This window comes from Mustela nigripes, chromosome 2 (assembly GCF_022355385.1).
Source record: "Mustela nigripes isolate SB6536 chromosome 2, MUSNIG.SB6536, whole genome shotgun sequence".
In the NCBI taxonomy this organism is placed as follows: domain Eukaryota; kingdom Metazoa; phylum Chordata; class Mammalia; order Carnivora; family Mustelidae; genus Mustela; species Mustela nigripes.
In genome coordinates, this window is record NC_081558.1 from 67,127,678 (window position 1) to 67,145,344 (window position 17,667).

Below are 17,667 nucleotides of genomic sequence, written 5' to 3' on the forward strand. Positions count from 1 at the left end.
ACATTCTCTGAAACACGGCAGAGAGTTTTACAGAGAGTTAAGAAAAGAAATAATGAAGATTAAAACAAAAACAAAAAAAAAACCTTGGAGCTCCAAAAAGAGTGAAGCTGGTCCCGAAGTGCTGGCTTGACTGTCTGAAAGTTTATAAAAACAAAATCCACTGATGGAACAGCTTCTCATTGGACAGAAATACAAATATCAACATAACTTTATTAATAAAATACTTCAATTCCTTACAATATCTTCAAAAGACTTCCAATTTTTTACCTTCAAGCTTGGTGTTTGGGTCTGATCAACAGTGAATCTCATTAGAATATTAAATTGAAGATCATTTGGAAAAGATTCTCTGAAAGAAGGAAAGAATAAAGCAAAACAAAAATTAATCAAGTAAACACTTAGCAAAGTAAACAAGATTATGCTTAATACCAAAACATAATATGCCATTCAAAGAGCATGCATGAAGTAGTATCTGTAAGTGGTATAGTTTATACTACTTACAGCACCTAAGTTATTCCCAGAATAATGTGAACATTTCACTCTATATCCAATGGGGGTTAAAAAGCAACACTATAGTAAATAATGGTCTATCTTGACTCAGGTATGAATTTAATCAGCAAAAAAAAAAATTGTGGGTGCCTGGGTGCCTCAGTTGGTTAATAGTCCAACTCTTGATTTCAGCTCAGGTCATGCTCATGTTGCAAGACCGAGGCCCACATGAGGCTCCATGCTCAGCAGGGAGTCTGCTTGAGATTCTCTCTCTCCCTCTTCCTCTACCCTTCCCCACTTGCACGCTCTCTAAAATAAATGAATAAAAATATTCAAATAAAATATCTAAAATAAATGAATAAAAAATCTTTAAAATAAAAAAGTTAAAGAAAAATTAAGTTGAACATTATCAGAGTTATTTCCCCAGACCTAATAACTGAATTCTAGACTCACCTCAATCTAGTAAGTGGGTATTTGAAATAAGTCACCTCAACAATCTACACAAGAAAGAAATGTATCATTGGTTCAAAATCTTCTGAAAAAAGATTCTGAATATTTAAGTGTTATAATAAAACATTCTTTTTAAATTTAGGAACTATTTTTTATGTTTACATTAGACTGAGTAAGATCTTCAACTCTGCTTTGAATATCCTAATTAAGATAAAATACCACCTTTGAATTACTCAACCAATGCTCATGACAGTTTTAGAAAAGAAAGGCAGTGTTCGATTTAAGGACCAATGCTGTATTAGATATATCGATGTGAATGGGTATCATTAACAATTTTCACAGGAAGCCCACGCAGCCTAAATGGATCAGAAGGGCTCAGAAATCTAAACACAGAAACTAAACATTTCTGATTACTACTGGATAAACTTGAAGTGTCTAAAGAAAACATTACCTGGTAACATCAAGGGCTTTCTGAACTTTTGCCTGAACAGACCCAAGCAAATCAGCACCCATTTTTTTTAATAGTTGCGTCAGCAGTACAAACAACCAGTCTTGAAGGTCATCTTTGTGGACTTGTATGAAATCCACTAGAGTCTCCAAAAACATGCTGAATACCTACAGTGGATAAATGGGGAAAGGAAGAGAAAAAGGAGGAAATATTGACCTCTATGATCAATTCTAAACCAAAATAGAAAGGGAATACAGGAATCAGAGGCACAGCGATTGGCAGCCAAGCGGAAAAACAATCTCTCTTGCTTTTCATTGGACTCTGTGATACAAGAGTATGTTTGAACTGTTATCCAATTTCTGCGCAGAAGTTCAACAATTAGCTATTCCATGCAGCATCACTTGGTAAAGAAACTTTGGCTATAATGGCTGGCACACCTAATGCTGTCAATGATGCCTAGTTAAACTGAAATCCATTTTATCTCAAATTTAGGGCAAGCAATTACCTACTGATAGCCTCACCACCTCTCAGCTCTTTGGAAGAATGGCAATGAGTTAATCAGAAGATGACTTTGCTGACAGCTACCTTAAAATATAAGAACATTCTGACATATTGGGCTAATTAGAGACTCCTGGATTTCTCAATATGTCAGTGGTCACAAATCCTTTCGGTATGAGATATAGTATTTATTAAAACTGCCCCAAATGTAAGTGATGTGGGTAACTATAACTACACAAATCTACACCTTAATTTTAGTGATTTCTAAAAAATCATTGAAGGCTATTAGTCTCCATTTCTTTCAGTGGGTTTTATACTTGGTTCCAATATTAATCTGCTAGTTTAAAAAATTTTATAAGATAAAAAATTTTAAGGAAAGCTAGTGTTCTTAAGTAATGCATCTCATTAAAATCTGTCTAGTGGTGTGTTGACTCAGTTAGTACTTGACTAGAAAGCTGACTGTTAAATATTCAGGAATTTCGTTAGGTAGTTAATAGCCTGAAATTAGCCATGGTTGGGTATTTACACCTCAGGAATTACAGCAAACAGGACACATCAGGGCTTTCTGCCCATCCCCCCAACCTAGTTTGCCAGGCACAACACTCTAATTCTTTGATTTACTTTTAATCTTGTTTCAACTCTTGCCTCTCTTCCTGAGGATTCTTACTTTAAGCTTTCACTATAGTAAAATCAACATTAGAATCCCAAAGTCGACTCTCCCATTTTATCTGGTTCTCAAGAAACTGAGAATAAGAAAATTAGGTGACTTGTCCAAGGTTTCCATAGTCAATGGTTGGGTCACGACTTAAAACTAAGTTGGTTGGCTTTCAGCTATGTTCCATCCATTCTATTATAAGATAACTTACCTCATGCACTTGACTGTCATTCATAAAACTCTCCACTGACTTTTCCCCTCACTTTGATTTCCTCTATAATCATCCTTCAAATAATTGTTTCTATAAGGGAGAGACAATTTTATTCCTCTTTAAGACTAATCTTTCTATTCTGGATTCTTGCTCTCTATAGTATGGTCTCCTCTACTATCTTTACACTTAATCTAAATCCTTTGGTTACAGCTACAGAAGACAATGTCTCAAGAATTTCTCCGTCAGTTTCCTTCCCACCAACTATCTTCTGATCATGAGAAGAAGTAGGAGCTTTTTCATTAGCTTAGTATGCTTGGCCATTCTGTAGCTTGCCACTGCTTTCCTCTTGTTATGTTCCTTCTTTCATTTCTGTTGCCAGGCATTTTCCTTCTGCATTCTAAATGTGCAGTGCTTAACAGCCAGACTTCAGTGGCACCTGGATGGCTCAGTCAGTTAAGCGGCTGCCTTCCTGGATGGCTCAGTCAGTTAAGCAGCTGCCTTCAGCTCAGGTCATGATTCCAGGGTCCTGGGATCAAGTGCCACATCAGGCGGGGAGCTTGCTTCTCCCTCCCCCTGCCTGCTTGTCTTCTCTCTCTGTGTGTGTCAAACAAATAAAAATCTTAAAGAAAAAAAAAAAAGCCAGACTTCATCTTGATTTGCTTTTCATCAAAAGTGTGACTTTAATAGGCCTGCTCTGTTCTTTAACAGGCCCACTTTGCTCTAGCCTGAAAGGCCCCAGGACCTCTGAAATAGCATTCTTTTGGCCCTTCCCAAATCTATTCATCCTACTATCAAGTAGGCACCAGGTCTTTCTGACTTCAAGTCTGCTTTCTGGAAGAGGCCAGGTTAAGTACATATGGCTTTGGAGGCCATACAGTGTCTATTATCACAACTACTCTGCCACAGTAGCACAGCAATAGACAGGATGCAAACAAGTGAATACAGCTGTGATCCAATATAATTTTATTTACAGAACAGGCAGCAGGCCAACTCATACTTCTTTTTCACCATCAGACTGTGATACCATTCTTCTGAGAGAAACAAAATCCTCCACTGCCTTTAGAATAGTCTACAAAATAATGTCTCAAATGCTTAGACAATGGTCTAAATCTCCAAACTGATCTTGGACTATCTGGCAACATAAAGTCTTTGTCTCTGAGCACTTCTTACCACACTCCTGATTTCCTACCCTGCCCCTCTATTTACACATAGCCTGTGACTTGCTACAAAGCTTACTGCTCAAATCCCAGCCAAAAAGCTTCTTAGACCATGTCAGAATATAGCCACTTGGAACCTTTGTGGGAAGAGCTTTATGGTGCTATTTAACTTCTGTATGTATATTATCTTCCCATTTGGAACATGTAACATTTGAGAATAAAGCCTCTATTGTTATATAGTCTTGCATTATCAATTAGAATCAAGCTCAAAGTTTACCAGAGGCTGAAGACTGAACAAATGTTGTTCAATTAACGTGCAGAAAAAGTCTTTAAAGAATAAGGATTTTCTCTTATGTGGAAACTTACCCTATAATTGATAGCCAGCCCTTTTTTCTCAATGGCAAGGGAAGATGTATAAGATCCTTGCTTCATTCAAACCAAAATTAACTTCTTTCTCTCTCCTATAAACTTTCTGACATCTTCCACTTCTCTAGACTCATGCCAGTCATTTCCAGGAGGCCCTTTCTTCTCAGGCTGACATACCAAAAGTTTATGTTCCTGCCAAGATCTGAACTGCTATTTTCTCCTAAGTGGAAATTTCTTTTGATTATATACCATGAAAGAACAGAGAACAAAATGTAGACGTGTTATTTACAGTATTCCACATACAGAATTCTACTATTATTTTTCAAAATACTTAAATCCTATCAATAGTACTTACTAAGTGATAAGATACATGACTATATATCTATTCAAAACACATATTGGGAATTTCCACATAAAATTTCTTACTTGACTGCCCTATCACAGAGTTCACTGTTAGATGTTGATATCCTTCTTTTTCTTTATCTAAAATTAATGAAGAAAATGGAAAGTAGGTACATTTATATCAGTGCTAAAAGTTTAGATTTCAGAAAAAAAATCTGAAAAATTGCTCCATAAACTGTTGTTTGCTTTCATGGAATGATGTTTATAGGATATTAGAAAAAGTACTTATGTTGAGGTTGGGACTAAAGACTTTTTAATTATTGTGAAATTTGGGAATTATTTTTAATAATTCAATGGAACCACCCTTCAATGGAATCAGTTTATAATTCCACATATCTCACAAGTGTACTTTAATGGAAAATGTAAACTCTGGGCTATTACAGTTGAGGCAGTCTTTTCTCAATCTCACATTTTAGGTGTGCCAGTCATCAAATATAGAACAGAAGAACATAATCAAATTAGATTAATTAGTAGATTAAAAAGCACATCTCCAAACAGAATGACAGTTTGCATAACTGCAAATAGCATTTCGTAGATTGCAAAGGGTCCAACACTGCATGAACTCTTCGGGAGAGAAAATAGAGAAAAAGGGTTAATTTCACAGTCATGCAGTAAAGTTAGGTTTCCAACAAATATTGAACCAACTTACTCTCTATTGAGAGTTCCAACACAGGGGACAGCATGCAAAAAGAAAAAAAGAAAAAAAAGAAAAACACACAAATTAGTCGCCATCAATGCAAAGTTCCTATATGGAAGAAAAACACTTAGAAAATAAAAGTGACGAATGTTTTTCAAAGTTTTATGATAAACTCAAAACAGTTTTTAAAACAAGAGTTAAATGAATAGTTAAGAGAGAAGAATATGTGATTTTTCTGTTTCTCCCTCACCTCCTGGCCAAAGAAATGTAAAAACAAAACCCAGAAAACCAACTATTTTTCCAGACTCTAATATCCTTGAGGCTCAAATTCTATAAAGAATCTAAGATTAAGATACCTGCTCCCATTTCTGAACAGTGCCAACATTTAGTTCCAAAGTATAATATTTACTTTTTTTTTCTCTCTTCAGAAGCAATACATTTACAACTTAAATGGTATCTCTGAAGGTTTAGAACAACTACAATTGTTTGGAAATAAAAAGTAACTGTTTTTACCATAACTTCAAGTTTTGCCCCAGTAAGATGTGTTTCCTGATCCTAGGACTGTAAACAACTCTGCTGTCTAGAATACTTATTTAGAAGACCAGAAGTGACCTGGACACCCAACTGTCCCATTTGAGTAGCCATAGATTAAACTCCTATCCTAGTTGTTTAAGACTTAATGGTATGACTTCAAGAGGTAGGACTATATAGATCATAAAATGCCAATTCAAAGCATGCATCCATCTCAGTGAAGGTAGCTCCTTTCAAACAGTTTCTTCAGAGGCAAATGTGAGAACACATAAAACTTTTGACATCTGACCCATCTTACATTTTGAAGGAAAAAAACGATTCTAGAGTGGTCAAAATAAAAATCTTCCCTGAACTTCTTCATTCTTCAAGCTTACTTAGTTTTTAAAAAATTTCTTGTGTCTAGTGTGTACTTAGGGCTTTACATATAATAACTCATTTAATCGTCCTCACAATATTATGAGGTAGGTATTACTATTAACTGTTTTACAGATAAGGAAACTAAGGCGCACACTGCTAATAAGTGTTGGAGGTAGAATTCGAATACAAGTAATCTAGCTCTACTATCCATACTGGATATCACCATGCTGTACGGTCTCTCTAGAAAAATATTAACAGGCTTTAAATCAAACATTGGCAGCTTATGTTCTAAATTACTGTCATACATATATCATCATCCATCACCACTTATTTGCATATGGTTATCTGAGGTGAAAAAAGTTTATCAAGTTACAGGTATCAAATAATTTCAGCCTGCAAACTATATTTGCCAATCTTATACCAGGAAAAAAAATCCAGCATATATTTCAACGGTATTCAGAAAAAGCTCTCTCCTGGCCCTTACTTTCTGGGGTGTCTGCATTGCATACTAGAGCTTTCTTGACATTCTAAAATATTAAGAGGGAAACATTCTGGGGGTTGGAGAAGGAGATCTATATCAAAGTAGATGGTAGAAAAGTAGATGGGGCTATCCACAACCTGTTTCTCTAGGTATCTTGTTTCTGCTGAGGACAGTAGTCTCAATTGTGTTGAGCATGAGTGAGAACAACTTTCAGTTACCATGAAGTAGGCTATTATCCAGAAGGTGTTAACATAGAGACTGAAATGTTGATTTTAACCTAAAAAGATATGGGAAAATCCACCTAACTAAGCTAGTGGTATGAGGTGTCCCCTCCCAAACACTATGGCCCATTCTGGGGCAAGGCTTCGACAGTTTTTGCCCTATGAGGTTTCAGGACAGTTGAGGTACCGATTAAGTGACTAAGATTCACTAGTAGTAGAGAGCTAACCCAGGCTTGAGGAAGACAAAGAAATGTCCCAGACAACATTTTTCAAGGCTATGAGAAAAAAGCACATTGCTCCTTTGGGGACATGGACATAGTCTAGGGCTGGGGTGAGAGTGAGGAAGGAATGACAAGCAAAATGATAGGCTTTGTTTTGCTATTTTCTTGAGGACAATGAGTAGTCACTATAGGGTTTTTAAGCTGGTAGAGAAAATTTATCTTTTATAGAAAGATTACTAAAAGATGCAGTGTGGAGGAGGTGCAACAGGAAAAAGACCACTGTGCCCTGAACTGGCAGTGAGAATGGACAGATATTCAGAAGGTTGGATCAATTAGGATTAAGTGAGTTTCCAGAATGATGGCCAAAATGTTCACTTAGGCAATGAATGAAAGCAGATTTCATCTAATGAGACAAACCATCCAATGAGATAAAGCAGTTGTGAGGCTGAAGATGACTAATAAGACATGTGACTAAGTAAACACAAGAGAAAAATATGGGCTGGAAATACACTTTTGGGAATCATTAGGTTTCAGCAAGCGGTAACTGAAGCTTTAGATAAGGTACTGAATGAAAGAAGAGAGCCCAGGACAAGAATCTACACAGAACCAACACTTAGTAAACAGGAAAGAGAGATAGGAGTTGCATGACAAAAGGTATGAGGTAGACTGGGTAAGACACAACTGGCACTTCCAGGAGGAGTCAAGATGGCAGAGAAGTAGCAGGCTGAGACTACTTCAGCTAGCAGGAGATCAGCTAGATAGCTTATCTAAAGATTGCAAACACCTGCAAATCCATCGGCAGATTGAAGAGAAGAAGAACAGCAATTCTGGAAACAGAAAAACAACCACTTTCTGCAAGGTAGGACTGGCGGAGACCTGAATCCAAAGGGACAGGAAGATAGACCCCTGGGGGAGGGGCCGGCTCCCGGCAAGCAGCGGAGCAATGGAGCACAAAATCAGGACTTTTAAAAGTCTGTTCCGCTGAGGGACATCGCTCCAGAGGCTAAACCGGGGCGAAGCCCACGCGGGGTCAGCGTGGCCTCAGGTCCCGCAGGGTCACAGAAGGATCGGGGTGTCTGAGTGTCGCAGAGCTTGCGGGTATTGGAACAGGAAAGCTGGCTACAGAGACAGAGCTGACAGTAAGATCACAGCTCGGTGTTACCTTGAACCGGTCGCAGGATTGGTGAGCTCGGAGCGCGGCCAGAGGTCAGGCAGATGGGAGTTATTGGGCGCTGTTCTCTGAGGGCGCACTGAGGATTGGGGCCCCGGGCTCTCGGCAGCTCCAGGCCAGAGACCAGGAGGCCAGCATTTGTATTCCAGTCCTCCGGAACTCTACGGAAAGCGCTCAGGGAACAAAAGCTCCTGAAAGCAAACCTGAGCGGATTACTCACCCCAACCCCAGGTAAGGACGGTGCAATTCCGCCTGGGGCAAAGACACTTGAGAATCACTACACCAGGTCCCTCCCCGAGAAGATCAACAAGAAATCCAGCCAAGACCAAGTTCACCTACCAAGGAGTGCGGTTTCAATACCAAGGAGAGCAGCAGAATTCCAGCGGAGGAGAAAGCAAAGCGCGGAACTCATGGCTTTCTCCCTGTGATTTTTTTTAGTCTTGCAGTTAATTTAATTTTTTTCTTTTTCATTTTTGTTTTTTTTCTCGCCTTCTGGTAAAATTTTTTTTTAACGTTTTTTAACTAGTTTATCTAATATATATATATTTTCCTTTTTATATTTTTCTTTATTCGTTTTCTTTTTTTTAACATTCTTTTCTTTTCTTTCTCCCTTTTTGAACCTCTTTTTATCCCCTTTCTCCCCCCTCATGATTTGGGATCTCTTCTGATTTGGTTAAAGCATATTTTCCTGGAGTTATTGCCACCCTTTTAGTATTTTACTTGCTCCTTCATATACTCTTATCTGGATAAAATGACAAGACGGAAAAATTCACCAAAAAAAAAAAAAAAAAAAAGAACAAGAGGCAGTACCGAAAGCTAGGGACCTAATCAATAAAGACATTGGTAATATGTCAGATCTAGAGTTCAGAATGACAATTCTCAAGGTTCTAGCCGGGCTCGAAAAAGGCATGGAAGATATTAGAGAAACCCTCTCGGGAGATATAAAAGGCCTTTCTGGAGGAATAAAAGAACGAAAAATCTAACCAAGTTGACATCAAAAAAGCTATTAATGAGGTGCAATAAAAAATGGAGGCTCTCACTACTAGGATAAATGAGGCAGAAGAAAGAATTAGTGATACAGAAGACCAAATGACAGAGAATAAAGAAGCTGAGCAAAAGAGGGACAAACAGCTACTGGACCACGAGGGGAGAATTCGAGAGATAAGTGACACCATAAGACGAAACAACATTAGAATAATTGGGATTCCAGAAGAAGAAAGAGAGAGGGGAGCAGAAGGTATACTGGAGAGAATTATTGGGGAGAATTTCCCCAATATGGCAAAGGGAACGAGCATCAAAATTCAGGAGGTTCAGAGAACACCCCTCAAAATCAATAAGAATAGGCCCACACCCCGTCACCTAATAGTAAAATTTACAAGTCTCAGTGACAAAGAGAAAATCCTGAAAGCAGCCCGGGAAAAGAAGTCTGTAACATACAATGGTAAAAATATTAGATTGGCAGCTGATATATCCACAGAGACCTGGCAGGCCAGAAAGAGCTGGCATGATATTTTCAGAGCACTAAACGAGAAAAGCATGCAGCCAAGAATACTATATCCAGCTAGGCTATCATTGAAAATAGAAGGAGAGATTAAAAGCTTCCAGGACAAACAAAACTGAAATAATTTGCAAACACCAAACCAGCTCTACAGGAAATATTGTAAGGGGTCCTTTAAGCAAAGAGAGAGCCTACAAGTGGTAGATCAGAAAGGAACAGAGACCATATACAGTAACAGTCACCTTACAGGCAATACAATGGCACTACATTCATATCTCTCAATAGTTACCCTGAATGTTAATGGGCTAAATGCCCCAATCAAAAGACACAGGGTATCAGAATGGATAAAAAAACAAAACCCATCTATATGTTTTCTCCAAGAAACTCATTTTAAGCCCGAAGACACCTCCAGACTTAAAGTGAGAGGGTGGAAAAGAATTTACCATGCTAATGGACATCAGAAGAAAGCAGGAGTGGCAATCCTTATATCAGATCAATTAGATTTTAAGCCAAAGACTATAATAAGAGATGAGGAAGGACACTATATCATACTCAAAGGGTCTGCCCAACAAGAAGATCTAACAATTTTAAATATCTATGCCCCCAACGTGGGAGCAGCCAACTATATAAACCAATTAATAACAAAATCAAAGAAACACATAAACAATAATACAATAAGAGTAGGGGACTTTAACACTCCCCTCACTGAAATGGACAGATCATCCAAGCAAAAGATCAGCAAGGAAATAAAGGCCTTAAATGACACACTGGACCAGATGGACATCACAGATATATTCAAAACATTTCATCCCAAAGCAACAGAATACACATTCTTCTCTAGTGCACATGAAACATTCTCCAGAATAGATCACATCCTCCGTCCTAAATAAGGACTCAACCGGTATCAAAAGATTGGGATCATTCCCTGCATATTTTCAGACCACAATGCTCTGAAGCTAGAACTCAACCACAAAAGGAAGTTTGGAAAGAACCCAAATACATGGAGACTAAACAGCATCCTTCTAAAGAATGAATGGGTCAACAGGGAAATTAAAGAAGTGAAAAAAATCGTGGAAACTAATGATAATGAAAATACAACGGTTCAAAATCTGTGGGACACAGCAAAGGCAGTCCTGAGAGGAAAATATATAGCGGTACAAGCATTTCTCAAGAAACAAGAAAGGTCTCGGGTACACAACCTAACCCTACACCTAAAGGAGCTGGAGAAAGAACAAGAAAGAAACCCTAAGCCCAGCAGGAGAAGAGAAATCATAAAGATCAGAGCAGAAATCAATGAAATAGAAACAAAAAAAACAATAGAACAAATCAATGAAACTAGGAGCTGGTTCTTTGAAAGAATTAATAAAATTGATAAACCCCTGGCCAGACTTATCAAAAAGAAAAGAGAAAGGACCCAAATAAATAAAATCATGAATGAAAGAGGAGAGATCACAACTAACACCAAAGAAATACAAACTATTATAAGAACATACTATGAGCAACTCTACGCCAACAACTTTGACAATCTGGAAGAAATGGATGCATTCCTAGAAACATATAAACTACCACAACTGAACCAGGAAGAAATAGAAAGCCTGAACAGACCCATAACCAGTAAGGAGATTGAAACATTCATTAAAAATCTCCAAACAAACAAAAGCCCAGGACCAGACAGCTTCCCGGGGGAATTCTACCAAACATTTAAAGAGGAACTAATTCTTATTCTCCTGAAACTGTTCCAAAAAATAGAAATGGAAGGAAAACTTCCAAACTCATCTTATGAGGCCAGCATCACCTTGATCCCAAAACCAGACAAGGATCCCATCAAAAAAGAGAGCTATAGACCAATATCCTTGATGAACACAGATGCGAAAATACTCAACAAAATACTAGCCAATAGGATTCAACAGTACATTAAAAAGATTATTCACCACGACCAAGTGGGATTTATTCCAGGGCTGCAAGGTTGGTTCAACATCCGCAAATCAGTCAATGTGATACAACACATCAATAAAAGTAAGAACAAGAACCATATGATACTCTCAATAGATGCTGAAAAAGCATTTGACAAAGTACAACATCCCTTCCTGATCAAAACTCTTCAAAGTGTAGGGATAGAGGGCACACACCTCAATGTCATCAAAGCCATCTATGAAAAACCCATCGCAAATATCATTCTCAATGGAGAAAAACTGAAAGCTTTTCCGCTAAGGTCAGGAACACGGCAGGGATGTCCATTATCACCACTGCTATTCAACATCGTACTAGAGGTCCTAGCCTCAGCAATCAGACAACAAAAGGAAATTAAAGGCATCCAAATCGGCAAAGAAGAAGTCAAATTATCACTCTTCGCAGATGATATGATACTATATGTGGAAAACCCAAAAGACTGCACTCCAAAACTGCTAGAACTTATACAGGAATTCAGTAAAGTGTCAGGATATAAAATCAATGCACAGAAATCAGTTGCATTTCTCTACACCAACAGCAAGACAGAAGAAAGAGATATCAAGGAGTCAATCCCATTTACAATTGCATCCAAAACCATAAGATACCTAGGAATAAACCTAACCAAAGAGACACAGAATCTATACTCAGAAAACTATAAAGTACTCATGAAAGAAATTGAGGAAGACACAAAGAAATGGAAAAATGTTCCATGCTCCTGGACTGGAAGAATAAATATTGTGAAAATGTCTATGCTACCTAAAGCAATCTACACACTTAATGCAATTCCTATCAAAGTACCATCCATCTTTTTCAAAGAAATGGAACAAATAATTCTAAAATTTATATGGAACCAGAAAAGACCTCGAATAGCCAAAGGGATATTGAAAAAGAAAGCCAACGTTGGTGGCATCACAATTCCGGACTTCAAGCTCTATTACAAAGCTGTCATCATCAAGACAGCATGGTACTGGCACATAGATCAATGGAACAGAATAGAGAGCCCAGAAATAGACCCTCAACTCTACAGTCAACTAATCTTTGACAAAGCAGGAAAGACTGTCCAATGGAAAAAAGACAGCCTCTTCAATAAATGGTGCTGGGAAAATTGGACAGCCACATGCAGAAAAATGAAATTGGACCATTTCCTTACACCACACACAAAAATAGACTCAAAATGGATGAAGGACCTCAATGTGTGAAAGGAATCCATCAAAATCCTTGAGAACACAGGCAGCAACCTCTTCAACCTCAGCCGCAGCAACATCTTCCTAGGAACAACACCAAAGGCAAGGGAAGCAAGGGCAAAAATGAACTATTGGGATTTCATCAAGACCAAAAGCTTTTGCACAGCAAAGGAAACAGTTAACAAAATCAAAAGACAACTGACAGAATGGTAGAAGATATTTGTAAACGACATATCAGATAAAGGTCTAGTGTCCAGAATCTATAAAGAACTTAGCAAACTCAACACCCAAAGAACAAACAATCCAATCAAGAAATGGGCAGAGGACATGAACAGACATTTCTGCAAAGAAGACATCCAGATGGCCAACAGACACATGAAAAAGTGCTCCATATCAATCGGCATCCGGGAAATACAAATCAAAACCACAATGAGATATCACCTCACACCAGTCAGAATGGCTAAAATCAACAAGTCAGGAAATGACAGAAGCTGGCGAGGATGCGGAAAAAGGGGAACCCTCCTACACTGTTGGTGGGAATGCAAGCTGGTGCAGCCACTCTGGAAAACAGCATGGAGGTTCCTCAAAATGTTGAAAATAGAACTCCCCTATGACCCAGCAATTGCACTACTGGGTATTTACCCTAAAGATACAAACGTAGTGATCCAAAGGGGCACGTGCACCTGAATGTTTATAACAGCAATGTCCACAATAGCCAAACTATGGAAAGAACCTAAATGTCCATCAACAGATGAATGGATCAAGAAGATGTGGTATATATACACAATGGAATACTATGCAGCCATCAAAAGAAATGAAATCTTGCCATTTGCGATGACATGGATGGAACTACAGCATATCATGCTTAGCGAAATAAGTCAAGCAGAGAAAGACAACTATCATATGATCTCCCTGATATGAGGAAGTGGTGATGTAACATGGGGGCTTAAGTGGGTAGAAGAAGAATCAATGAAACAAGATGGAATTGGGAGGGAGACAAACCATAAGTGACTCTTAATCTCACAAACCAAACTGAGGGTTGCTGGGGGTAGGGGGGTTTGGAGAAGGGGGTGGGATTATGGGCATTGGGGAGGGTATGTGCTTTGGTGAGTGCTGTGAAGTGTGTAAACCTGGTGATTCACAGACCTGTACCCCTGGGGATAAAAATATATGTTTATAAAAAAAAAGACATAACAGGCACTTCAACAACAGACACATCACATTCCTTAAAGGAGACAGAAAAGATAAATCGAAAAACCAATAATAAAGTTGAAAACAAAAAGAAATGTCAACCAGCAAAATGGAATTTATGAGCAATTCATGGAAGCCAAGCAGATGAGACCATATTAGCAAAAAATTAGGCCCAATAGAGTATTGTGGCTAATAATAGCTTCAAGGTGAGACGTCCCTCCACTCTAATAGGAGGGAAGATAGAAAGAATGGGTTTCTGTGTAGATACAGTGGCTGGTTTGGAGGCAGGAAATGAGAGTTTCTGCTTGATGACTTCCAATTTCTAGGTGAGCCAAGAAGCCAAGAAATATGCTTGGGGCATATCATAAGTTGGGAGGTGAATGGACTGCAGTTTTGAGGAGAGAAACTATTTGACATGGTCTCCTTGGAGAAGAGAAGAGAAAGATGAGAGAAGAAGCATTAGAAGGCAGCACTGTGCATTTAAACAAAAATCACAGATCAGTTAATGGAGAATGGCAGAGAAATACCAGAATACACTGGATGATTTCACCAGGGGCCTATACATTGTTTCCCTTCAAGAATCCCAACCTTTGGAGTGCCTAGGTGGCTCAGTCAGTTTAAGCAACTGTCTTCAGCTCATGTAATGATCCCAGGGTTCTGGAATCAAGTCCCATAGAGGGCTCCTGTTCCTCAGGGAGCCTGCTTCTTCCTCTCCCTCTGTTACTTGCCCTGCTTGTGCTCTCCCACTCTTGCTCTCTCAAACAAAATCTTAAAAAAAAAAAAAAAAAAAATCCCAACCTTCATCTAACTGGTGGGATGAGCTCTGTGAGCAGAGGCTCTTGGACATATGTTTCTACTATAGTGTCAATAACTCAAAACTGAGCATAGAAAACAGGGATCAACAAACTATAGCCTGCAAGTTAAGAATGATTTTAAAAAGAATTTTTTTAAAATGGGCAATTTACATGAAAATTAAAATTTCAATGTTCATAAAGTTTTGTTGTAACCCTGCCACAATCATTTGTTTACATATTGTGTATAAATGTCTTTGTGCAACAATGGCAGAGTTGAGTAGTGGTGACAGAGATCCTTATGGCACACAAAGCTGCAAATACTTACTATATGGCCCTTTACAGAACAAAAAAGTGGTCTACTTCTGATAACAAAACTGTATCTGGAAAGAAAATAAAATATAATGCTTGATCCTAAAGATGGTGCTGCTGGTACTTTACATCAAGATATATTTAAAAAATGGGGAGAGAGAGATCTGCTATTTTAATAATATCAGGATATAATGCAAAAGCTCAAATCAAACCCTGATATTTTATTTTCTTATTTGAAAGAAAGACAGAAAGAGCATGAGCGGGGGAAGGGGCAGAGGGAGGAGGACATGTAGCCTTCCTACTGATCTTAAAGTGAGATGCAGGGCTCGCTCCCAGGACCCTGAGACCATTCCTTGAGCCAAAGGCAGATGCTTAACCAACTGAGTCACCCAGGCGCCCCAAATCCTGACATTTTAAACTCAGCAGAGAATGGTGACATATCCAGTTTATTCTTAATGAATTACATTATTGGCAGAGCCTCTGAGGGACAACCACCAAACAAAAGTCAAACAGAAACAAATTAACAAAAATCTTCCCATTATACTTGGTTTTCATTGAACTAAACTGCCAAAAACATAATCAAATGAACAGAACCAGATGGGTTGGTAAGAACTGTATATTGTTATAAAACCTGATGAAGAAAAACCAAAAAGTTATGTTCGTGGCAATTCTAAGGAGGACTGTACCTGGTTCTCTATGTCTATTAAAGGAAGCCAAGCATATGAGCTCAGTTCAGTTCCTTTCTCAACATCAAACTCAGCTTTCCTATTTCATCTCCAAGAGACTCTTTAAAAAGTGTTTCTTTTTTATTAATGTATAAATTCTAGCATCCAACTAAATTATATTATTGTCCTCGCAAAAAATAAACTGAGGCTTCAAGAAATAATCCAGCTTTGGTCTTATACCTTCCAGCAGGGAAGAATTATATCACTTACTGAAGATATTTTATAATTTTGGTTTTTAGGGATGCCTGGGTGGCTCAGTTGGTTAAGTGTCTGCCTTCAGCTCAGGTTATGATCCCAGAGTCCTAGGGCTGAGTACCACATTGGGCTCCTTGCTCAGTGGGGAGCCTGCTTCTCCTTCTGCCTGCCACTCCCCCTCCTTGAGCTCTCTTTCTGGCCAATAAACAAAGAAAATATTAAAAAAATATTCTATTTTTTAAAGTTGCATAGATAATTACTAAAATATTGTTTGTAAAAGAGGTCTATCCAGATAACAATTGTTTTGTCCTTTGGTTTCTATTGCCAAGAAAATAGACCAACAATTAATTTGTTCAAGATTGATAGATTTTTTGCATTAAAACAAGTCCTACAGCTATAACTAGTGGTAGCAATGTAAGTGTAAAATCATACAGTTATCTACATGTTCAGTTTGAAAGTTATAAACTTCATTTATTTATTTATTTTTAAGTAACCTCTAGGCCCAATGTGGGGCTTGAATTCATGATCCTGAGATCAAGAGTTGCAAGCTCTGCTAACTGAGCCAGCCAGGCACCCCTGAAAGTTATAAATTTTAAACAAACTGCTTGCCAAGTGTTTTTTAATCTTTGTCTATAATGGAAACTTGCATTCTTGGATAAAATAAGTACACCTTCTGATAGAGGGTAATCTTTGAAAACTGTTTTAAATTAGAAGCAACTTAAAATCTATAGCTAGATTTTAGTTTCTATATGAAGTGGGATTTTATTATCTTTAAAGTAGTGTTGCAAGTAATGAAAATATCAAAAATAGAAAAAAAATGAGAATGATATGTGAAACAACAAAGTGAAGACAAAAAAAAAAACCACAAGGTGAAATTTGTTAATTTTTTTTTAATAATTTCCCTTCCACATCCCCCTCTCACTGAAGTTAGAAATTCTCATGCAGACAACTGATAACCTAAAAGAAGACAGTAAAGTTTCACCATTGTCAGACGCATTATTGAAAACAGAGTAACCAAATCCATTTTTTAACAGTAACTATCCTGCAAGGTGAACCAAAATTTCCCGGTATACATGCAGATTATGCCTAAGTGCTTAAAACGAAGTATGTTTTAATCAACATTAAAAATTAAACAGTGCTCTGAAAATTTTTATGGACTACGTCAACATATGAAATGCTTTTTTTTAATGTTACTACCAAACTGTGGCCGACAGGTATTTTGTGCTTTTGTGTTATTTAATGGCAATTCTTTTCTATACAATTGTTCTTTTAAGATAAGAATATATTTACATTAACACAGCAAAAGAAGAAAACAATTAAAAGTTCTCAAGAAGACCTTTTTTCAACTTACCCCAATTTTCTCTCTTTACAAACAGTAAAAAGTTTCTAGTGATACAAACACGTTCAGTTTGACTAATTCTATGCATCATGCTTATTACTCTATCCCTCAGCTTACAGTCTTAAAACAATCTCTCTGGAGAAGTTTAAATGGTTACTGGAGAGCAATTTCTAAATTATGTATGATATCA

At 37.8% G+C, this 17,667-nt stretch overlaps 1 protein-coding gene across 50 annotated transcripts in view; it reads right to left on the reverse strand.

Annotated features, from left to right (window-relative positions):
- Positions 1-17,667, reverse strand: part of CLASP2 (cytoplasmic linker associated protein 2) — a 185,624-nt gene that overhangs the window by 42,564 nt on the left and 125,393 nt on the right. For 37 of the 50 annotated variants that reach the window (XM_059390652.1, XM_059390661.1, XM_059390656.1 and 34 more), the window contains 2 exons: positions 1,388-1,551; positions 268-346 (listed from right to left, as the gene is read on the reverse strand). In XM_059390652.1, the coding sequence (XP_059246635.1) occupies positions 268-346; positions 1,388-1,551 (243 nt within the window). Of the gene's footprint in view, positions 1-83; positions 135-267; positions 347-1,387; positions 1,552-17,667 lie in introns of all 50 variants that reach the window. The other 13 variants (XM_059390640.1, XM_059390644.1, XM_059390642.1 and 10 more) reach the window with 1 other exon arrangement.